We start from the raw sequence: 17,392 nt of genomic DNA, 5'->3' as shown, positions 1-17,392 counted from the left end.
GCTTCTGTTGCAGCCTAAAGAGGTTAATTAAGATGCTGAAAGTGTGTCAGGCTTTTAGGTACAGCCACAAACCAAAAATCATAAAGAGGGCTGTCAGTAATGCTGCAGGTTTGAAAGAGGAGCTGTTCCCCTCACTGCAACCCCTCCTGTGGGCTGGATGCATAAATAGCTTCAGAAGCTGCAGTGATGGCTGCCACACGGACATCATCACACATGCAAAGTTGTAAAACGCACCACTTTGAGAGATCAAAATTCCGTTGTTTTTTTTTCCCAGCAGCTATACGCACCATTTCCCACCTTCAAACCAGACTTTCCAACATTCTGTGGGCATCAAACACAAACAGCATCCATCTCAGAGCAAAGTCATTTCAGCACCACTGATAAAACCCCCACCGCAAAGCAAAACCACAGCAGAAAAAAAAAAAAAACTGCTCATCACTCTTTCCCCGTCACATTCTCCCCGCTGGGTTTCTACAAGGTCATTTTGACGCACGACGCAGCTCAGGACTCCACAGCTACACCGGGACCTGGAGCTCAGAACAAAATCAATGTCACATCACATAAGCAGGGAAACTTTCTCTGTTTAATCTGAGAGGGATGAGTGCGATTAAAGGCAGAATTTGTAACCGAGGGAAGGTGGAACAGGACACGGTGAGAGGCAAGGACATCGGTGCCAAAACCGCCGCTAATTAGACAAAACTGGAGATTTGAAGCAGGTGATTTGCGTTGATTAAAGACATGAAAACGCGTGCTCTAACCTCCTACCCTTCTGTCCCTGCCTCCAATGCTCTCCCGGAATCCTGGATGATGATCTTAATGCACAAGACCTCCCGGTAAGAACAAGAACGCAGGGCGCAAAATAAAGAGGAAATGCATCCCGAAGCCTCAATTTGTGTCCGACTGTCGTTAACTATCCGTCTTTTTTTTGCATAATTCGACTCAAACCTTGACTCTCTTTGGGTACAGGCGTAGGGGTCATCGCAGCACAGGCCTGTAAACTCAATTTCTGGGGATAAATAAATATGAATGCATGCCATCCACACACAGAAATATGCCTAAATGTCACCCTGGTCGTGCGTAAGCGTTTGAAATCAGCCGAAATCAGTAAATTTAGTGCATTTAAAAGGGAGATAAAAAAAATTCAATGGTGAATTAAACGGATTTTCCTACCTTTTGGCGGTGCGAAGGTCGTTGGGTTTTAGGGTGACCGGGATTTATTTCAGTGCAGGGAGTAACCCCGAGTATACTGGAAGCAAAAAACGCTTCTGTGTGCTCCTGTGATGTGCACTGACGTAGAGCTGCACTCCCCTCCTCTCCTCCGCCTTTCACTTACTACACAGCATCCTTCTTGCATGGAGACACCTCCTCCTCCTCCTCCTCCAGCAGACACCATTCCTCTCAGAAACCGGAGGGGGAGGTCGTTGCTGGGTGTTTGTTTTTTAACCAGAGGCGCTAAAGGTGATAAATTTTCCTCCTGAGGGGGGTTAAACCAAAAAATAATAATAGAAGGTCACCACTTTGCGCACACGGCCAGGTGGAAACGTGCGTTCTCTGCGCCCTCACGCTCAGTTAGACCATCATTCGGTCCATATGCCCCAAATGGTTGGCGCAGTGAGCTGTGCAGGACGAGCCTCTCCTTTGCACGTGTCTGGACTCGTGCCTGTAATTGGCCCTGTTAAAAAGAAAAAGAAAAAAAATCACAAGGATGCCCCTGGTGGAAAACAACTAGCCATGCTGGAAGGATGTGATACAAATATCAGTGCTGCGTTAAACGAGTAGCATGGATGGAACAGTGTGTGCGTTTTGGAAATCACTAATCAGCAAAGTGTTTGATCCACTTCTTCACTTGTAACAGGGTGTTCGGTGCAGGAGGATGAGAGCAGGGAAAGCTTCAGGAGTAACTAATGACATAAATGAGCCTCTGGTGTGTTCAGGTCCCACTCTGAACCAGGAGCTGAAGCAGCTAAAGAGCACCAAAACAACACGTTCACCATTTTCCTTTAAGAGTTACAGACAAAATCACACAGAATTTTTTTTTTGACTCCGCTCTCAAGACAAACCTGAAATGTTCTGTAATTAAATCTACCTTTCAGACATTTCTTGGTACATTCACTTCTAAACTTAAGGCAACAAGAAAATCAGTAAAAATAACAGTAAAGTGTAAAAACTACACTTTAAAATGTTAAAAACATTAACTTTTCACAGTGTTTATAACTTTAAATAAAAACCTTAAAGGTATATTTCTTATTTAAAATGTTAATGTAGCTGGTTTCAGTGAAATTTGGGGTGAATTTAGACCAAGGAATTACATCCTGTTTGTTTCAGATTTTGGTTTCTTTTGCAACACTGACAGGAACGCTGAGCATTGTAGCACAAGTCTCCCATTATTCCCAGTAGCTGCTCTTCTGATGCAGACTGAGATCTCTGACCGCTGACTGGCTTCATGTCGATCTCACTTCATTCTTTCTGCACTCAGGACTCTTCTGTGACATTTTATTCTGCAAAACAGATCCGACTCTCTTGTGCACAACGGAACACAAGCCGTACATTCATCCTTTTGTCAGGAAATCCTCTCCTCAGAGACCCACTGTGCTTTTCTTTTACTGCAAAAAGCACAAGTGTAGCCACTAAAATGTGTAATGGCTCTGGGACTGTAAGCGTTTGTGCACGCAGATGCTCTAATCAGACCTCTTTGTGTTTCAAAGGTAACATGTGCTGTAAAAATGCTTTTTTTATTTTACCACAAACTGCAGCTCAAATTCTGAGTAGAAAGTTAAAACTGAAAAATTATGAGACTAAAACAAGTGATTGTGAAATATTATCTAATATAGAACTTTAAGATGTTAATTTATTGTTTTTTTGTAATCGTATATCTGCAGAAATAACATAAGCAGCACCAGCTTTGAACTTAACAGGAGAGAATTATCAAATTGCTGAAGATACAGAAGCTTCTGACAATAAACTGTAAAATAAAATGTCTTTTTGTATGAACAGTTTGCACTATTTCACAGATTTTCCCCATTAATTAGTAATAATTTAATAATTTACATGTTAACTTTAAATAAACAGGCCTAAACTGTAAATAATGAATATATCAAAAATAGTAATTTGTTCTTTTACAACATAAAAATACACTATTTTGCAATTTTTTTTCCTGTTTTGTTAATTAAAGATACAATAACATTCAACAGAATCACAGCAAAAAGAGTTAATTTACAAGTTCATCATTAAAAAACAGGACTAAACTGTACATCATTTCCTGTATTTTTACAAATGGTAATTACTTTTTTTTTAACAATGGTTGACTGCAAAATTACAGCTTTTTTGCTGTAAAGTTACATAAATAAATCAGCTAAAGATATTCTTGTTTGTACGTATGTTTGCTGTTATATGAAAGAAAAAACATGTATGTAAAGAACGGAATAATGGCAATTCAATTTTCAAACTCTTATTTCCTTTTCCCCCAGTTTTGTTAAATTACACATATCTCATAAAATAGGCAAAAGTACTGATTACATGTTGACCATAAAAATGGGTAAAATCTGAAATTTTTCATAATATGAACATTAAAAATCTGTGTTTTTACAACTAGTAGTTCGTTGTTTTACAGCGCGTGACCATAAAATCCCACTATTACTGTAAATCAGCTAAAACATCATTAGTTTACAGACACTTGCTGTTATTTTCATTATTTTATCAGTTACAGCGTTCCATACCATTTCCAGATGTATTGTTTTTCGCTTTTATGTTTGTTTGTTTCTTACAGTGCAGATTTCTTGACGGAGATGCTGCACTGGATTGCGTTAGATTTCACAGGTGTTGGTAATAAAGTGGCTGCTGAGTGCAGGTATCACACAGAGACAGAAAACCTTTAAAGGTCCCTTATTTGGCTGTTTTTCAGTCACGTCATATAGGTCTCAGAAGCCCAAAAACATAGTATTTAAGTTTGTTCGCCCCAAAATCATCCTTTGTTCGGAGTTTCAGCGGTCGAAAAATTCACTCTCACCAGCTCTCCTCAGAACAGGCTGTTTCTGGGCCTGCTTCCAGGTATGCAAATGAACGCATCTGTCCGTGCCCACTCCCCCTCCCCTCTCTGGGAGAGGACGCGCTCAGTGCCACATTGGTGTCAGAAGTGGGATGGTGCTCGCATTTTGCAGGCATTTTCACAAAATGTGGTGGAGCAAGGCAGGGAGGAAACAGACAGTTTTCAAATTCGAACCTCATAATGAGCTACTGCAACACACACTACTATAAGAACACTTTCACAAAGTGAGGTTTGCATAATATGTCCCCTTTAAGAAAGTTCCTTGAAGACGTTTCACCTCTCATCCAAGAGGCTTCTTCAGTTCTGGTGGTGGTTGGTGTTGCCTCAGCTTTCAAACCTCTGTGAGGTGTGTCCAGGGCTATTATTCCTACGATCAATACCAAAACTCATCTGGCTACTCAACGATGGTCGTTGTGAGTATCAGTGAGAGTCGTTGAAATGCTTCACTGAGCCCTCGTGTGCTAATGGTGGTCATTAGCATGAGTCTGCTGAGTAGTTCGTTTGGGGAGTTTTGAAAGGACCTGATTGTAAATTGGCAAAAGATGATGTTGCAGACCACCCCCCCGTTCAGAAATGGTTTCTCTACTTTGACATGGATGGCTTCTTTCACTCCTCTCAAACCATTTGTCCTCCCTGTCCAAAATCTGAACATTGGTGTCCTGAAACGAGTGTCTTTCTTCCTTAAGGTGAAGGAGACTGTCCTGAGGAACTGGCTCTCCTGTGTTGAGCCATGCGCTTGTTAAGTGGCTGTTTGGTTTCCCCTATGTAGAGATCTGAGCATTCCTCGCTGCATTTAACTGCATACACCAGGTTGCTCTTCTGGCTGTGTGGTGTGGGGTCTTTTGGGTGGACCAGTCTTTGCCTGAGGGTATTATTTGGCTTAAAAAAAGACAGGGATCTGGTGTTTGTTGAAAATCGTCCTCAGTTTTTCAGACACACCAGACACATATGGGATCACTATATTGTTGCGCCTGCTCTCCTTCTCTTCCATCTTCACTGGGTTGTTCTCCTTTGGGGTTGTTCACATGACTTCCTTCATGGCCACATGTGTCTCCAGTATTTCCAGTCTGATTGTCATCAGCAGCAGATGATCTCTTTCATTTGGCTTCAGGCTTTCAGCTGCTATTGTCTGTTTGGTCATCTATTGATCAGCTCAGGTTGAAGGGCTGCTATCTGCTGACACCATGACCTCCACTCTCTGATATCTAACGTGGGCTCTTATCTCCTTGTCCACACGTAGATTTTTCTATACGTTTAAGCCAAATGTAGTTTTAGGTCACTGAAAACAGACTTCTCGGAAAACACCATCCAAGGTGAAGATATGCAGAAACAGTGATGAAGTACAGTTGTGCTCATAAGTTTACATACCCTGGCCAAATTTGTGAAATATTGTCCTTTATTTTTTAGCAAATATGTTTGTTCATGGAAACATTTTTCTTTCATTTAGGGCTGGTGTTCAGACAAAGCTATTTATTGTCATAAAATTGTATTTGCTTTGATCATTCATGTTTTCATTAAAGAATGGAGCACATTTTACATATTCTGGCAGAGTATGTAAACTTATGAGCACAACTGTATAGAGAGGGACGACTGAAGCCCCGTCTACACGAAGACGAAACAAGGTCTAAACACATAAGTTTCTTGCCGAATCTGCGTATCATCCACACGAAGACAGCGTTTTGGGGGTCTGTAAACGATCATTTTTGAAAACGGGTTCCAGAGTGGAAAGCTTTTGAAACGCCGTTTACGCAGCTCCATGTGTACGGGCGATCCGCTGCTTTTCAGAAATGCTTGCGTCATAGTTTAGACAACAACTTCCTCTACAAGAACACAGTATAATCTTGTTCTTCATTTAGTCCAGGAAATGTGGTGGCTTGTAGTTTGTCAATCCAGAATGTCTCCTTTTGGTTCAGTTTTCTTTGTCTGTCTAATCTTCTGATGGACAATGGGATGTGGTCGATGCCTGTAATTTGTAATGAAGATGAGCATCCCTTTAAAAGGGCCTATTGCAGCCTGACATCTGTTTGCATGACTTCCTGATGAAGGCTTGATGCCGAAACGCGTAGAAGTTTTATAGGTCTATATGACCATGCCGTTTAAATAAAGGCTTTTTAAATCTTAATATTTTTAGAGAGTGCCTTGGAGTCTCCTCTTTTTGTTTCAAGGATTTTTTGAATCCCCTTCCAAAGAGCACCTCAAACTAACTCTGCCGAGTCCAGGTAGCGCTCCTTTTCTTTGTCTTCTGATGACATTTCGTATCTGAAAGGTCAAAGGTCACGTCCAGACAGACACGGATGCAAACTGCAACTGGACAAGCAAACATGCACAAGGTGGTAGTTCTAGTTTTCTTATTTCTAAGACATAATATGCTACTGCCATGCTTCTTTATCTCTCTAACTTTGCCCAGAGAGCTGACATCTTGGCTGAACTTTGTATGGGATTCGGTTTAGGTATAAAACAGTGCATGTAAGCAATAAAAAAAACAAAAACAAATAATAAGAAACCAATTATTAATTAAAAAAAACAGATTTATTTTCTCTTGTGTATACTTACTATTGCTCCTCATTAAAGCAAAACTGGTCTATTTGTCGTCCAATTCCTCCATTAATTAGTGGAATGATAAGTAGAAAAACTGATCACCAAAATAAGTGATAGCTGCAGCCCTGTATATACTCATGTCACTAAAAGTGAAAAGTAGTTCAATGATGTACTTTCTTGTAGCAGTAAGCAGGCAACAGATGGATGTTTTCAATAATTTCCTGCTGCTTCAGAGGAACAAGGCTGTGTTTAAACAAACAGTGATGCTTTGAGCTGAGTGCTGTGCTCCTGAAGGGAATACTTTTGGCTGCTAAATGCCTCAGTATGTTCACCAGCTCATCTCTACCCGTCTCCGTGCCGTTTGGTGCTGAGCCGATGGTTCACGTTGATATTTCAGAGCTTTTTCAGTGAAAAATAAGTCAAAATGTGCCATAAAGCTCCACAAAGCTGCAGGATCTAATGGTAACTTTGATGTAAACACCTTCACAGTGTCATTTCATGTATATATCGACCAATCAGTCACAACACTGAAACTACTCATGGGTGAGGTGAATAACATTATCTCATTACAATACAATGAGATTGATCTAAAAAAATTGAGCATATCTGGCTATTTAGTCAGCTAAGTACAGCATGACTGTAGCCTGTATAACCTATGTTTTTTTGGCATGAATGAACTCGTCATCATGTGATATTTACAACAAAATTGGAAGTGAAAGAGAGAGAGGATAACATCTCTTCATCTTTAGCTCTGCAGAGGAACCTGCTGCACATTGGACTGAGCAGATGCAGCTGCAGATCATCCCCTGAAGCTCCGCTGACATCCCATATCATCATCTCCACAAACCAAAATATACTTCCAGAAACAAACTGTGGCTCTGCAGTGTGTGTGCATGTGAGCGTGTCTGCAGCTGCTGAGAGTCTAAAAGCCTTTTCATTACCTGCTGTAACAAAGTGCAAGTTCACGCATGGCTGACACACAATTTAATTTGCAAACAGAATCAAATTTCATGCACACAGCAACACAGTCAGAGACAGTTTAATGCCTCTGCCGGTTCGTATCTGTAGCTGTAAATACTGGAATGAATCACAACAAGAGGAGACACGAGTTTTATATAATGCTGCACACATGCATATGTTAAACGGCTCAGTTTAGAGGACTGCAGCCTGAGTCACTGTAGAGATAACGTCTTTATCATTTCTTTAAATTTCACAATTTAGCATTTAAATTGAGCTCCAGTTCTACATTTTTCTTTTACAGTAGAAATGCATGCATGATGTTGGGGGAAGAAATAATGATGCAATGCTAGTGGCTCCTGTGTTAAACTGAAGGGTTTCGTTTTAGGGCAAATACGTGTCTCCATCTGGTGGCCACATCGGGTAATTCTTACAGTGAAAGAACTGCAGCAACGTTTGGATTGAGGAGGTTTGTTTCATTCTTCCTGCAGATTCTCTCAGGCTTCATCAGACTGGGTGGAAATATCTGCACTTCCTCATTTCTCTCCACAGACGCTCTGGTGAATCACAAACTTGCCCTGAAGTCACTCCGGTGATGTCTTGGCTGTGTATTTTGAGTCACTGTGGTGCTGGAAGGTGAACCCACATGTACCACCCACCTAAACATTGCAGGTCAATCAACTCTCACCCCCTCATGCAAACAGCAGTCCTTGATGCCACCCTTAGCACGTCAGTGCACCCAGACACACCGTAAAAACTGCTCAGGAGTGGCCCGGGGAACACGACAGAGCTAAGGCGTTCATCCAGGTTCCACATTGTGAATGTGTTGGTGCATAAAAGACACCAACACATTCTTAGGCAGGTGGTCATAATGTTATGTCTGATTGTATTCACCATAATTTCCCATATTGTATATTCTAATAAAATGAAACTGTATTAAATAATCTATATTGCTTTTAAACAAAAAGGAACATACTTTCTGTTACTTCAAGTGTACACAAGTGTATTTTTTATACATATTTTATGCATGCTATGTGTAAAATTTTCAACTATATAAAACTAAATCAAATTTTTTATTTTGTTTCTTTAAAAACAAATAAATACACAAGCTATGTAGCAAATATCGATATGCATCATTTATTTCTAAATTACATTTTCTAATGTTTTTGTATGTGAAACTATACTCAGTGTTATATGTGTGCGTGTACATTTAATGTAAATATTAAAAATGAATATATAATAAAGAATATATTTTCAAAACAACACATGATGTTCAATATGGTTTGATATACAAAAACACAAGGAAATCCATATTTAATAGTAATATAAGTACATACTGTATCATGTATATATATATATATATATATTTGTTTTTAAAGAAAAAAATGTGTGTAAAGCATTTAATTTAGCTTTAAATAATACAAAATTTTACACATAATAAAACTGGAAAGAAATCTACACTTATGTACACTTGCAATATATTTAAAAATCTTAGTTTTTTAAAAACAACAACAACAACATATATCTATTTTTTAATATGGTAACTAAAAATACATTGCAGGTGTACACACTCCAAATCTGTCACATAGCTTGCAGAATAACGGACACAAATATCCATAACTGTATTTCGACTTCCCTTTTAATGACTTAACAACCACTTTACTCAGTGAAAGTGGCTGTTTGCGGGTTCTGCGGTAATCTCGGTCATTAAAAGCCGCAGTGGCTCAGTGGGACGTGATTTCTGCAGCTCATTAGCATTAGAGGTACTCTGAGGCCGTTTCGGTGTCCTGCTCCACTTCCAGCTCATTGGTGAGGTCCGCTCAGGCGTGTGCGCCTTTCTCTCTGATTGATGCAAATGAAACACCTCAGCTGCGCCTCTCTGCGTCCTCTTTCTGCCGCTGCTGCTGAGGAGGAGGAGGAGGAAGAGGAGAAACCATGGAAAGCGGCTCCAAAGCGCGCACATTCATGAATCTTTGTTTACGTGCCTTCAGATGCCAGCGGATGATGATGACGATGATGATGATGATCACGAAGCTACATCCTCTCCAAGCGTCCGTGTAACAACGTGGCGTGGGAGAGCAGGGGGAGAGGGTGAGGAGAGAGGAAGGGGGGGAGGAGGAGGAGGAGGAGGCGCAGGATTTTGTTTTGTCCTCAATTTAAAGACTCTGGCGGTGTCGCGCTTTCTGAAACATAACGCGCGCCAGGAAAGCAGGTCGATGAAATGAAGGTTTTACCATGAGAGGAACCGGCATGGACCTGCTCTGGAGGATTCTAGCAGCTCTCAGCTTCGACTGCTTCAAAGATTCATCGTCGTCAAGGTGAGCACTGATCAGATCTTCCTTTTTAAATATCGATTATTGCCTGATTCCCCCTGAATATTACAGCAGCGATGACTTTCTCCACCGGCATTTTTACGCATCGACACTCCGGATAATAATCGTTTGATCTCCCACCGCAATAAAAGTCTTTATTTCTCATTGAGGACGTATTTTAAATGCGCTGGGAGAGCAGTAAATGTCCGTGATGGATTTTTAAAGAGGAAATATCGTCCTTCACTTCTCAGTTGTTATGACAACAGGTTTCCTGAGTCATTGTGTGCGCTCATTTTGTCCAGCTTTGCCTCATGAAAACCGGCTGATGTTACACAACTTCTTTAATCCTGCATCACTGGAATGCAGCCCAGGAATATTCACATAAACCATTCATTGCTGCATTAAAATAAAAATGGTAAAATATGTTCACAAATAATCAGACAAAAGGGGGTTCAGTTGCTGCATTAACATCAACATTAGAGAGAATATTCAGCTCCAGTCAAATGTGACAAAGATAATGTTCTGTTTCAGTCTAAAGGCAGATAAATATCGGCAGTTTAAATCATTACACAAACACAGGCACTCCACCCCAACTGTTTCACATCTTGTTTGACCAGTTATTCTGTCTTTGGCACAAATTTGCATTTAGTGAGCAACAGAAATAACCTGACTGATAAACACACCACTGCTTTACTCATCCTTTTCTTCCCTTGATTGATGATTTTGCTTGCTAATATTTCCAGCAAACCGAGAAGATGTTCACAGATTGCTTGTTTTATTCTACCAACAATCCAAACCCCATTTAAAAAGCTGCTGTCAGAGAATGTTTGATCATTTTTGCTAAATTGATTTAAGCCAAATCCTGCGTCAAAAGAGAGCAAGGGTGAACAAAAATGCCAAAGAATGCTTGCTATTATTTCCAGTATCCTTAGAAGATGCAGTCAGATTGCTTGCTTTATTCTACCAACAATCCAAATCCCATTTAAAAAGCAACAGTCAGAGAATGTTTCAGATTTTTTGCTCAACTGATGTCAGCTCTGTGTAATTTTGAGAACATTTGGTTTGTTTGTTGTAAATTTAAGCCAAATCCTGCTTCAAAGGAGAGCAGGGATAAATCAAACAATTCAACAGAACAGTGCTGATGCAACCAGTTGACTCATTTTGATCATTTAATTATTCAACTCTTTCTGTCAGATAAAAATGAAAGACATTTGCTGGTTCAGGCTTCTCAGGTGTGAGGATTTGCTTGTTTTCCCTGATTTATTTTATTGTAATTATTTTTTTTTGTTCAAACACAGTAACAGAAGTGAGTACATGTCTGTGCAATACCACTTAAAAGTCTAATGAATAAATTTTTTTTATCACCCCTCAATAGACAGTAGATTATTTCTTCTTCTGAGCAATCCAAAGCAAATCTACTAGAAAGCCTCCACTGAAAATACAGGCCCCAAAGTGGAAATTAAATCCAATGAGAGTCTTGCGCCTGGGATTAAAACTAAACTGAGTACAGCTGTGATTTTTAAATTAGCCTAAAAGCATGAACATGGTTCTACAATAAACAACAGATCCTACCCAGTTTTAGGCCTATGGGCTGTGTCTATCTGCATGTCTGTATCATGGCTCCACTTGGGGAAAAAAAAATTGCAAGAGGGATTCCAAAATCTAATGTGAGGCTTTTCAAAGATGAAAAGAGATACAGAGAGATTAGTGATCAGCTTTTAAGGAGGTGTAAAAGGAGTCATAGTGCCACTAATCAGAGCTGCAGTGGTTGTTCTCTTCAATGACTCCACAGACAGAGAACTGCTTTCACAGTCTAGCTTTGAAAAACAGGCTGCAGCTGCTTCAGACTTGGCACAGGGGTTTTCAGTCTACATCAGAGCTTTGACATTTCATAACATCAGCCTCTACGGATGGACAAGAGTAAAGCTTTTACTTCTTCCTTGGCACAAAATTGCAAGAGTAAACTTTGCTAAAGAACATGAAAATAAACTATGCATGTTAGGAGCACATTCTTTGTTCAGATGAGACCAAAACAGATTTGCTCAGCTTAGATGGAATCCAGTTTAGTCTGAACCTGATCAGGACTACAACAGTGAATGCACAGTCCTGACAGCGAAGCATGAAAGTTGGAGTGTGATGATATGGAGCTGTATGATAACAGAAGGTATTGAGGAGGTGACATATATAGATGCACCAATAAATGCCTGTGATATCCAAAAATACTGGCTGAGAAGATGACACCCAGACAGCAGAAGCTTGAATATTCCAGCATGAGAACCAAAGCACGAAATCACACAAGGGGCTCTAAAGAAGAGGACAGTGAAAACTTTGAGCTGGACAAGCATGCGGCCTACTCAACGATGGTCGTTGTGAGTATCGGTGGGCACACAAGCACACAAGAGCTCAGTGACGTCTGTGCATTTCAACGACCCCCACCGATACTCACAACGACCATCGTTGAGTAGTCAGACGAGTTTTGGTAGTGGTCGTAGGAATAATAGTCCTGGACACACCTCACAGAGGTTTAAAAGCTGAGGCAACACCAACCACCACCAGAACTGAAGAAGCCTCTTGGATGAGAGGTGAAACGTCTTCAAGGAACTTTCTTAAAGTCCAGTGGATTGATTTAAACTACTTTGGAGAATTATTGAGAGTTTACAGGGCTGAATCTATAATAGCCACAGGTGTAGTGACTGTTGCATTGAGTTCTTACTGTGGGGCCAGTATTTTTAAGATGGCAATATAAACTTTTTTTTTTTTTTTATACTGTTCAACTTTTTAGTATTGTGATTACTGTAAGCGAGTACAATTCTGACCTTTAAGTGATTTTGCACAGGGGTTTTCTCACAGTAGAAATAAAAATGCTCTACAAGACACACTGTAGCAAAACAGTTTATAAAATATCTTCTTGTCACTCATTGTCCCATAAATAAGGAGATATTCAGTATTGTAATGAGCTAATATCATTTGTAGGTCTAGCTGTAAGATCAAAACTTTGTTTTATTTTGGATTTTAGGGTATTTATTGGCAGAAACCGAATATAATGTTCATAATTATGATTTCATTTGTGAAAAAGTTGTGTTGTTTTTACCTTAAAATGAGCTTTTTACATCTCCGGAGTGAATTCCTTTTCGGCAGTCTGCCATACTGTGCCGCCATGTTTATACAGTAGCCAAGAAAGGACAAACCAAACGCGGCCTTTTGCGGTTTACCATACGGCCACCGTAGGAGAGGAGTGGGGCTGCGGTTTACAAGACTACCGCTAGATGTCACTACATCCCACATACTGTAACCTTAAAATAAATGATGCATCTTAAAGGTATTTTTAAAAAATCTAATTGATCGTTTAATCCCCCCCCCCCCAAAAAAAATACATTCATTTCTAGAAATATTTTATAAAAATCCTAAGTAACCTCTTAAAATTCTGAGAATTCTTGTTGTTATTGTTGTTAGTAATAATAATGATTGTTGTTATTATTAGTATTTTTTAATAATTCTTGTCCAAACTAATGTCACAAAGTGCTTTACAACAAACACCAAAGACACACAATAAAATATAGTCATGTAAAAGAGGAATAAAAATTGAAAACATGGATAATATTCAAGAAAACAATACAAGGGATTTCAAAACACTTAATTCAAGCTTAAAATAGAGCAGTTCTTTTCTTTACTATATTACTATGAAAAACTGTAAATCCTGACATTTAAGAGTCTAGAGGTGGCATATGTTTGGTATTTTCTCCCACAGAAAAACACCTTTTAGATTTTAGACATTTTATCAGCTTTTATCCTATTATCTGCCAGTCAAACATTTGATTAATGGATTAATCTTTTCAGGCTTCCTTTGTATCATGACTGTTCTGTCTTTCCTTAGGTGATTTATATAATGGATAATATCATGGGGTGTCAGCCTAAATATTTAAACCAGTCAGGTAAATTTATATAGCAAATAACACTGACGGGTTTCAACTTTAATATTTCAATAAATCAGGTAAAATTAAATCATTAATAATGTTGTAGAGACTCAACTTAAAACTATAAATTGATCAGGTAAATTTATATAATAAAGGATAATGCCTGGTCTTATACCCCAATATTTAATCAGGTAAATTTAAAAAATACATTGTTGGCACCTTTAATATTTAAATTTGGGTTAGTTCCTGACATCACTTGTATTTCTCTAGTCTATTGGAAAGCCTTTTGGTTTCGGGTTTTAAAGGTGCTGTATAAATAATAATGACTTGACTCTCCCACTCAGGTCTCCCACTAAGCTGAGCTCCAGCCAGGCCGGCAGCCTGGAGAGCAGCTCCCTGACCGGCTCGCTGTCGTTGGGTCCTGACCTGCCGCACTGCCAGTGCTGCATCTCCTACGAGGCTCGGCTGAAGCGGCTCTCCTGCGGCCACCTCTACTGTGACCCCTGCTGCGACCAGATCGTCAACCTGGCCTTCGAGGACATCGAGGGCCTGTCTGACTACCCCTGCCCCGTGTGCAAGTCCATCCGGCAGCTGGGAGGCCTGGGCCCCTCCTCGTCCGGCTACTTCTACGGGCCCGACGGCATCCTGCAGCAGTGTACGGGGAAGGATCACGGCAGCCGGTGGGGGTAAACACTCTGTCATGGAGATGTTGGACTCTTTTGGTTCCAGAATCTCAGCTGTGACCTGCTTGAATATGAATTGCACTGCCATGACTTTGGACTACAAAGTCACCCAACTTTGTGTTGCTCTGTCGTCTGTGGTATTCAGCTGAAACATGAGAATGCATGACACTAACATCTGTAGGGTTGAAGTGCCGAAACGCATCTCCATAAACTGTTGGAAGCTTCGTCACAACAAATGTGGCAGAGGTGGAGAGCTCATATCTTTTGCCCCATTTTACCCCAAAGTGTAGTAAAACACTTCATTCATGTTTCAGAACAGCATGCAGGTTTTCTGTATCGAAACACTGAGCTTCATTCTACTGAACGTAATGTTGGAAAGCAGAGAAATGAAGCCAGAGCTCTGCATGAGCAAACTAGAGTAGATATTTTAACATTTCCTAACAGGCCAGTTTTTATTTTGTACATTGTTTGTGAAAGCATTGACCATTTTGCACATGATTCTTAAACTGTTTTATTTGGACTGTACGTGACATGCAGTCGGCTTTTAAATCTTAATTATACTGTACAGTGCCATGCGACTTTAAAGTGTTCCAGATCATATTGTATATATTTATTTTGTTAAAAAATAAAGTTTGTGAGTTGTGTATGAGAATTGTTTATTTTATTATGAACAGAGTTATAAGCTCATGAACTGAAAACACTTTTTATCAGAATCAAGACATGCTAGTACAAAAAATATGTACATCTGGCAAATTTAGGTGATGTTCGTACCAAAAACATTAAATTATACAAGGATACAGAGCAACGACAGGTGTGAGCAGAAGGTCAAATTAGATTTTCCACGCAGCAGGACGATAATGACCTGGTGATTTTTTCTTTCCATGGAAGACGAGCAAATGCATTGGCATCACACCTGAAAGACTCTGAAATTGCAGCTGATATCAATGTGCCTTGATATTGACGTAATGAATATTTACAACAATTTAATAATTCATAGTGCTATCAAGTGAGGTACCTTTTGACATGAGAGAAGGTCGGCATCAGGCAAACATCTGACAACTGTTGTCCAGCCTGAAAAAAAACCTTTAGAAAAACGTCCTTTTTCATGGACACAATGGTGCAAATTCATCCGTCCGTGGGAATGACGCCAGTGCATCTACTTGACACCCACATCATGACGACCTGTTTGGATTTAAAGGTGCAGGACCAAATGCTTCCCTCTGTGCTTTAAATACAGTCGGACAAGTGCTTGACCTAAATGCTGGCTGCATACTAATACACCACCAGGCAGAAATAAAAACCAAAAGTAAACAAAAGGGGAAACAAGCTTCCCTTTGCTTCCAACACCAGTACCTCCATAAAGTATCCAAAAAGGCAGAATAACATCTTTGTTTTTTTCAAATTCCACCATAAAAAACAATGGAAATGTTTTCAAATAATACTAACTTTGGTAAGAAAAACATTTACACACTTGTATGACATCCATAACTGATCAATAAAAATACTGGAAAGAAAGATGAAATAAGATTATATTACGAAAGCCCTGAAATTATCTCAGTCATGCAGAATTATAACAACTGCAGCCACATCCAGGCTTACAAAACACATTGAACAGAATATAGGCCTCTCACTGCTCCCAAGCATGCATGTGTGTGGAGAGATATGAGAGCAGAGCGGTACCAAAATAGCTCTCATGCCCTAAATTCCACATTGAAGTCAGTGGTCACAGCGCCTGTGGTTCAAAAATGCCGTTTTTTTAGAAATTATCATTTACTGAACGATATTCCACTTTTCTCAGTTAGAAGCTGAAGAACAAACACTGGGACTCAATCTGTGTTTTTGCACAGAATAAACATCTACAGAGCTAGCTGTAAAACAAAATAGGCTTCTGGAGACACAGTTCAGAGGTTAAATCCACTGAAAAGCATTCACTGCCTTTATCTTCATCTGTCCAGTCACTGGAACCCACTGTGGATAAGAATAGAAACTACAAGCTTCCTATCTCTCTCAAAGGGTGATGTGACATTTACAGAAATGAGCAGAGACAGTTTCTACTGCATCCTACAATACCGCGAGATGTGCTTTCATTATTAAGCAGCCCTTTTTGTCTTTTTTGCTTCAGAGCACTTAGATATACTTAATTAGAGGAATACCAGGATTTTTTTAAACAAATATACAAAACAGTTGTCACATTTGTTTTAATACAGTACAGAAGTAGCAGAGTCGAGCAGAACTCTTTCACCGATCATTTACTGCAGTTCATTGTGGTCCACTCAAGTGTCTCATGTTTCTGATCACCTTAAAGTGACACGGTTACACTTTGGGTTCTCCTCAGTTCATGATAGCTGTGAGAGATATGTCTGCATGCACAGGCAGGTGATTTAGTTCCCAGTCACGGGGTGGAATGGAAAACAGTACAGATGAAGGGCAGATCAGGAAGCTAGCGAGGGCCCGTTGCTCTTCGGCAGCTTGGCGTTACTGGGTGTTGGGTAGTAGCGCTGCTCAGGGCGAACCTCCGTGCCCGAGGAGTGCCCAAACAGGAATGTGTGCTTATTACTGCCGCCAGTGTCTTTGTGGGCAGACCTGGATGGAGGGGCGGAGGCAGGCGGAGGGCCCCTGGAGGTCTGGTGGTTGGTAGAGGTAGGAGGGGGCGCCGCTCTTTGCACGCCCGAGCCCTGAGGCCTCGACGACGGGAAGAGGAACGTGCCGTTGTTGGTGTTCTGGTTCAGGTTGGTGTCGGTTCGCCGAGGCTCAGATGTGCCGGTGGGCGTAGTCGGATCCGTACTGCTGGACACTTCGGCCAGCTTGTCTTTGAGCTGCTGCACCTCCTGGGCGAGTCGTTCTACAGGATGGAGGTGGTTGGCGGAGATCGGGTGGGAGAATGCCTGAGGATGGAAAGCAACATGATCACTAAAGTAAAGTCTTCAACCTCAATAAAAAGAA

General features: G+C 40.4%; 2 protein-coding genes across 4 annotated transcripts in view; both read right to left on the bottom strand.

Moving 5' to 3' along the window:
• sv2a (synaptic vesicle glycoprotein 2A) overlaps positions 1–1,571 on the bottom strand; it is a 61,172-nt gene extending 59,601 nt beyond the window's left edge. For both annotated transcript variants that reach the window (XM_022190465.2, XM_022190464.2), the window contains exon 1: positions 1,171–1,571. The gene's annotated coding sequence lies outside the window, so the exon portion shown is untranslated. The remainder of the gene's footprint in view (positions 1–1,170) is intronic.
• Positions 1,572–15,088: 13,517 nt separating this feature from the next.
• The window catches only part of mtmr11 (myotubularin related protein 11), a 38,541-nt gene continuing 36,237 nt past the window's right edge, over positions 15,089–17,392 (bottom strand). For both annotated transcript variants that reach the window (XM_022190463.2, XM_022190462.2), the window contains one exon: positions 15,089–17,334. In XM_022190463.2, the coding sequence (XP_022046155.1) occupies positions 16,882–17,334 (453 nt within the window). In that variant the 3' untranslated portion in view covers positions 15,089–16,881. The remainder of the gene's footprint in view (positions 17,335–17,392) is intronic.

Source organism: Acanthochromis polyacanthus, chromosome 12 (assembly GCF_021347895.1).
Source record: "Acanthochromis polyacanthus isolate Apoly-LR-REF ecotype Palm Island chromosome 12, KAUST_Apoly_ChrSc, whole genome shotgun sequence".
Classification (NCBI taxonomy): Eukaryota; Metazoa; Chordata; class Actinopteri; family Pomacentridae; genus Acanthochromis; species Acanthochromis polyacanthus.
The sequence above is the reverse complement of the archived record's forward strand: the minus strand, read 5'-3'. Positions and strand labels throughout refer to the sequence as shown.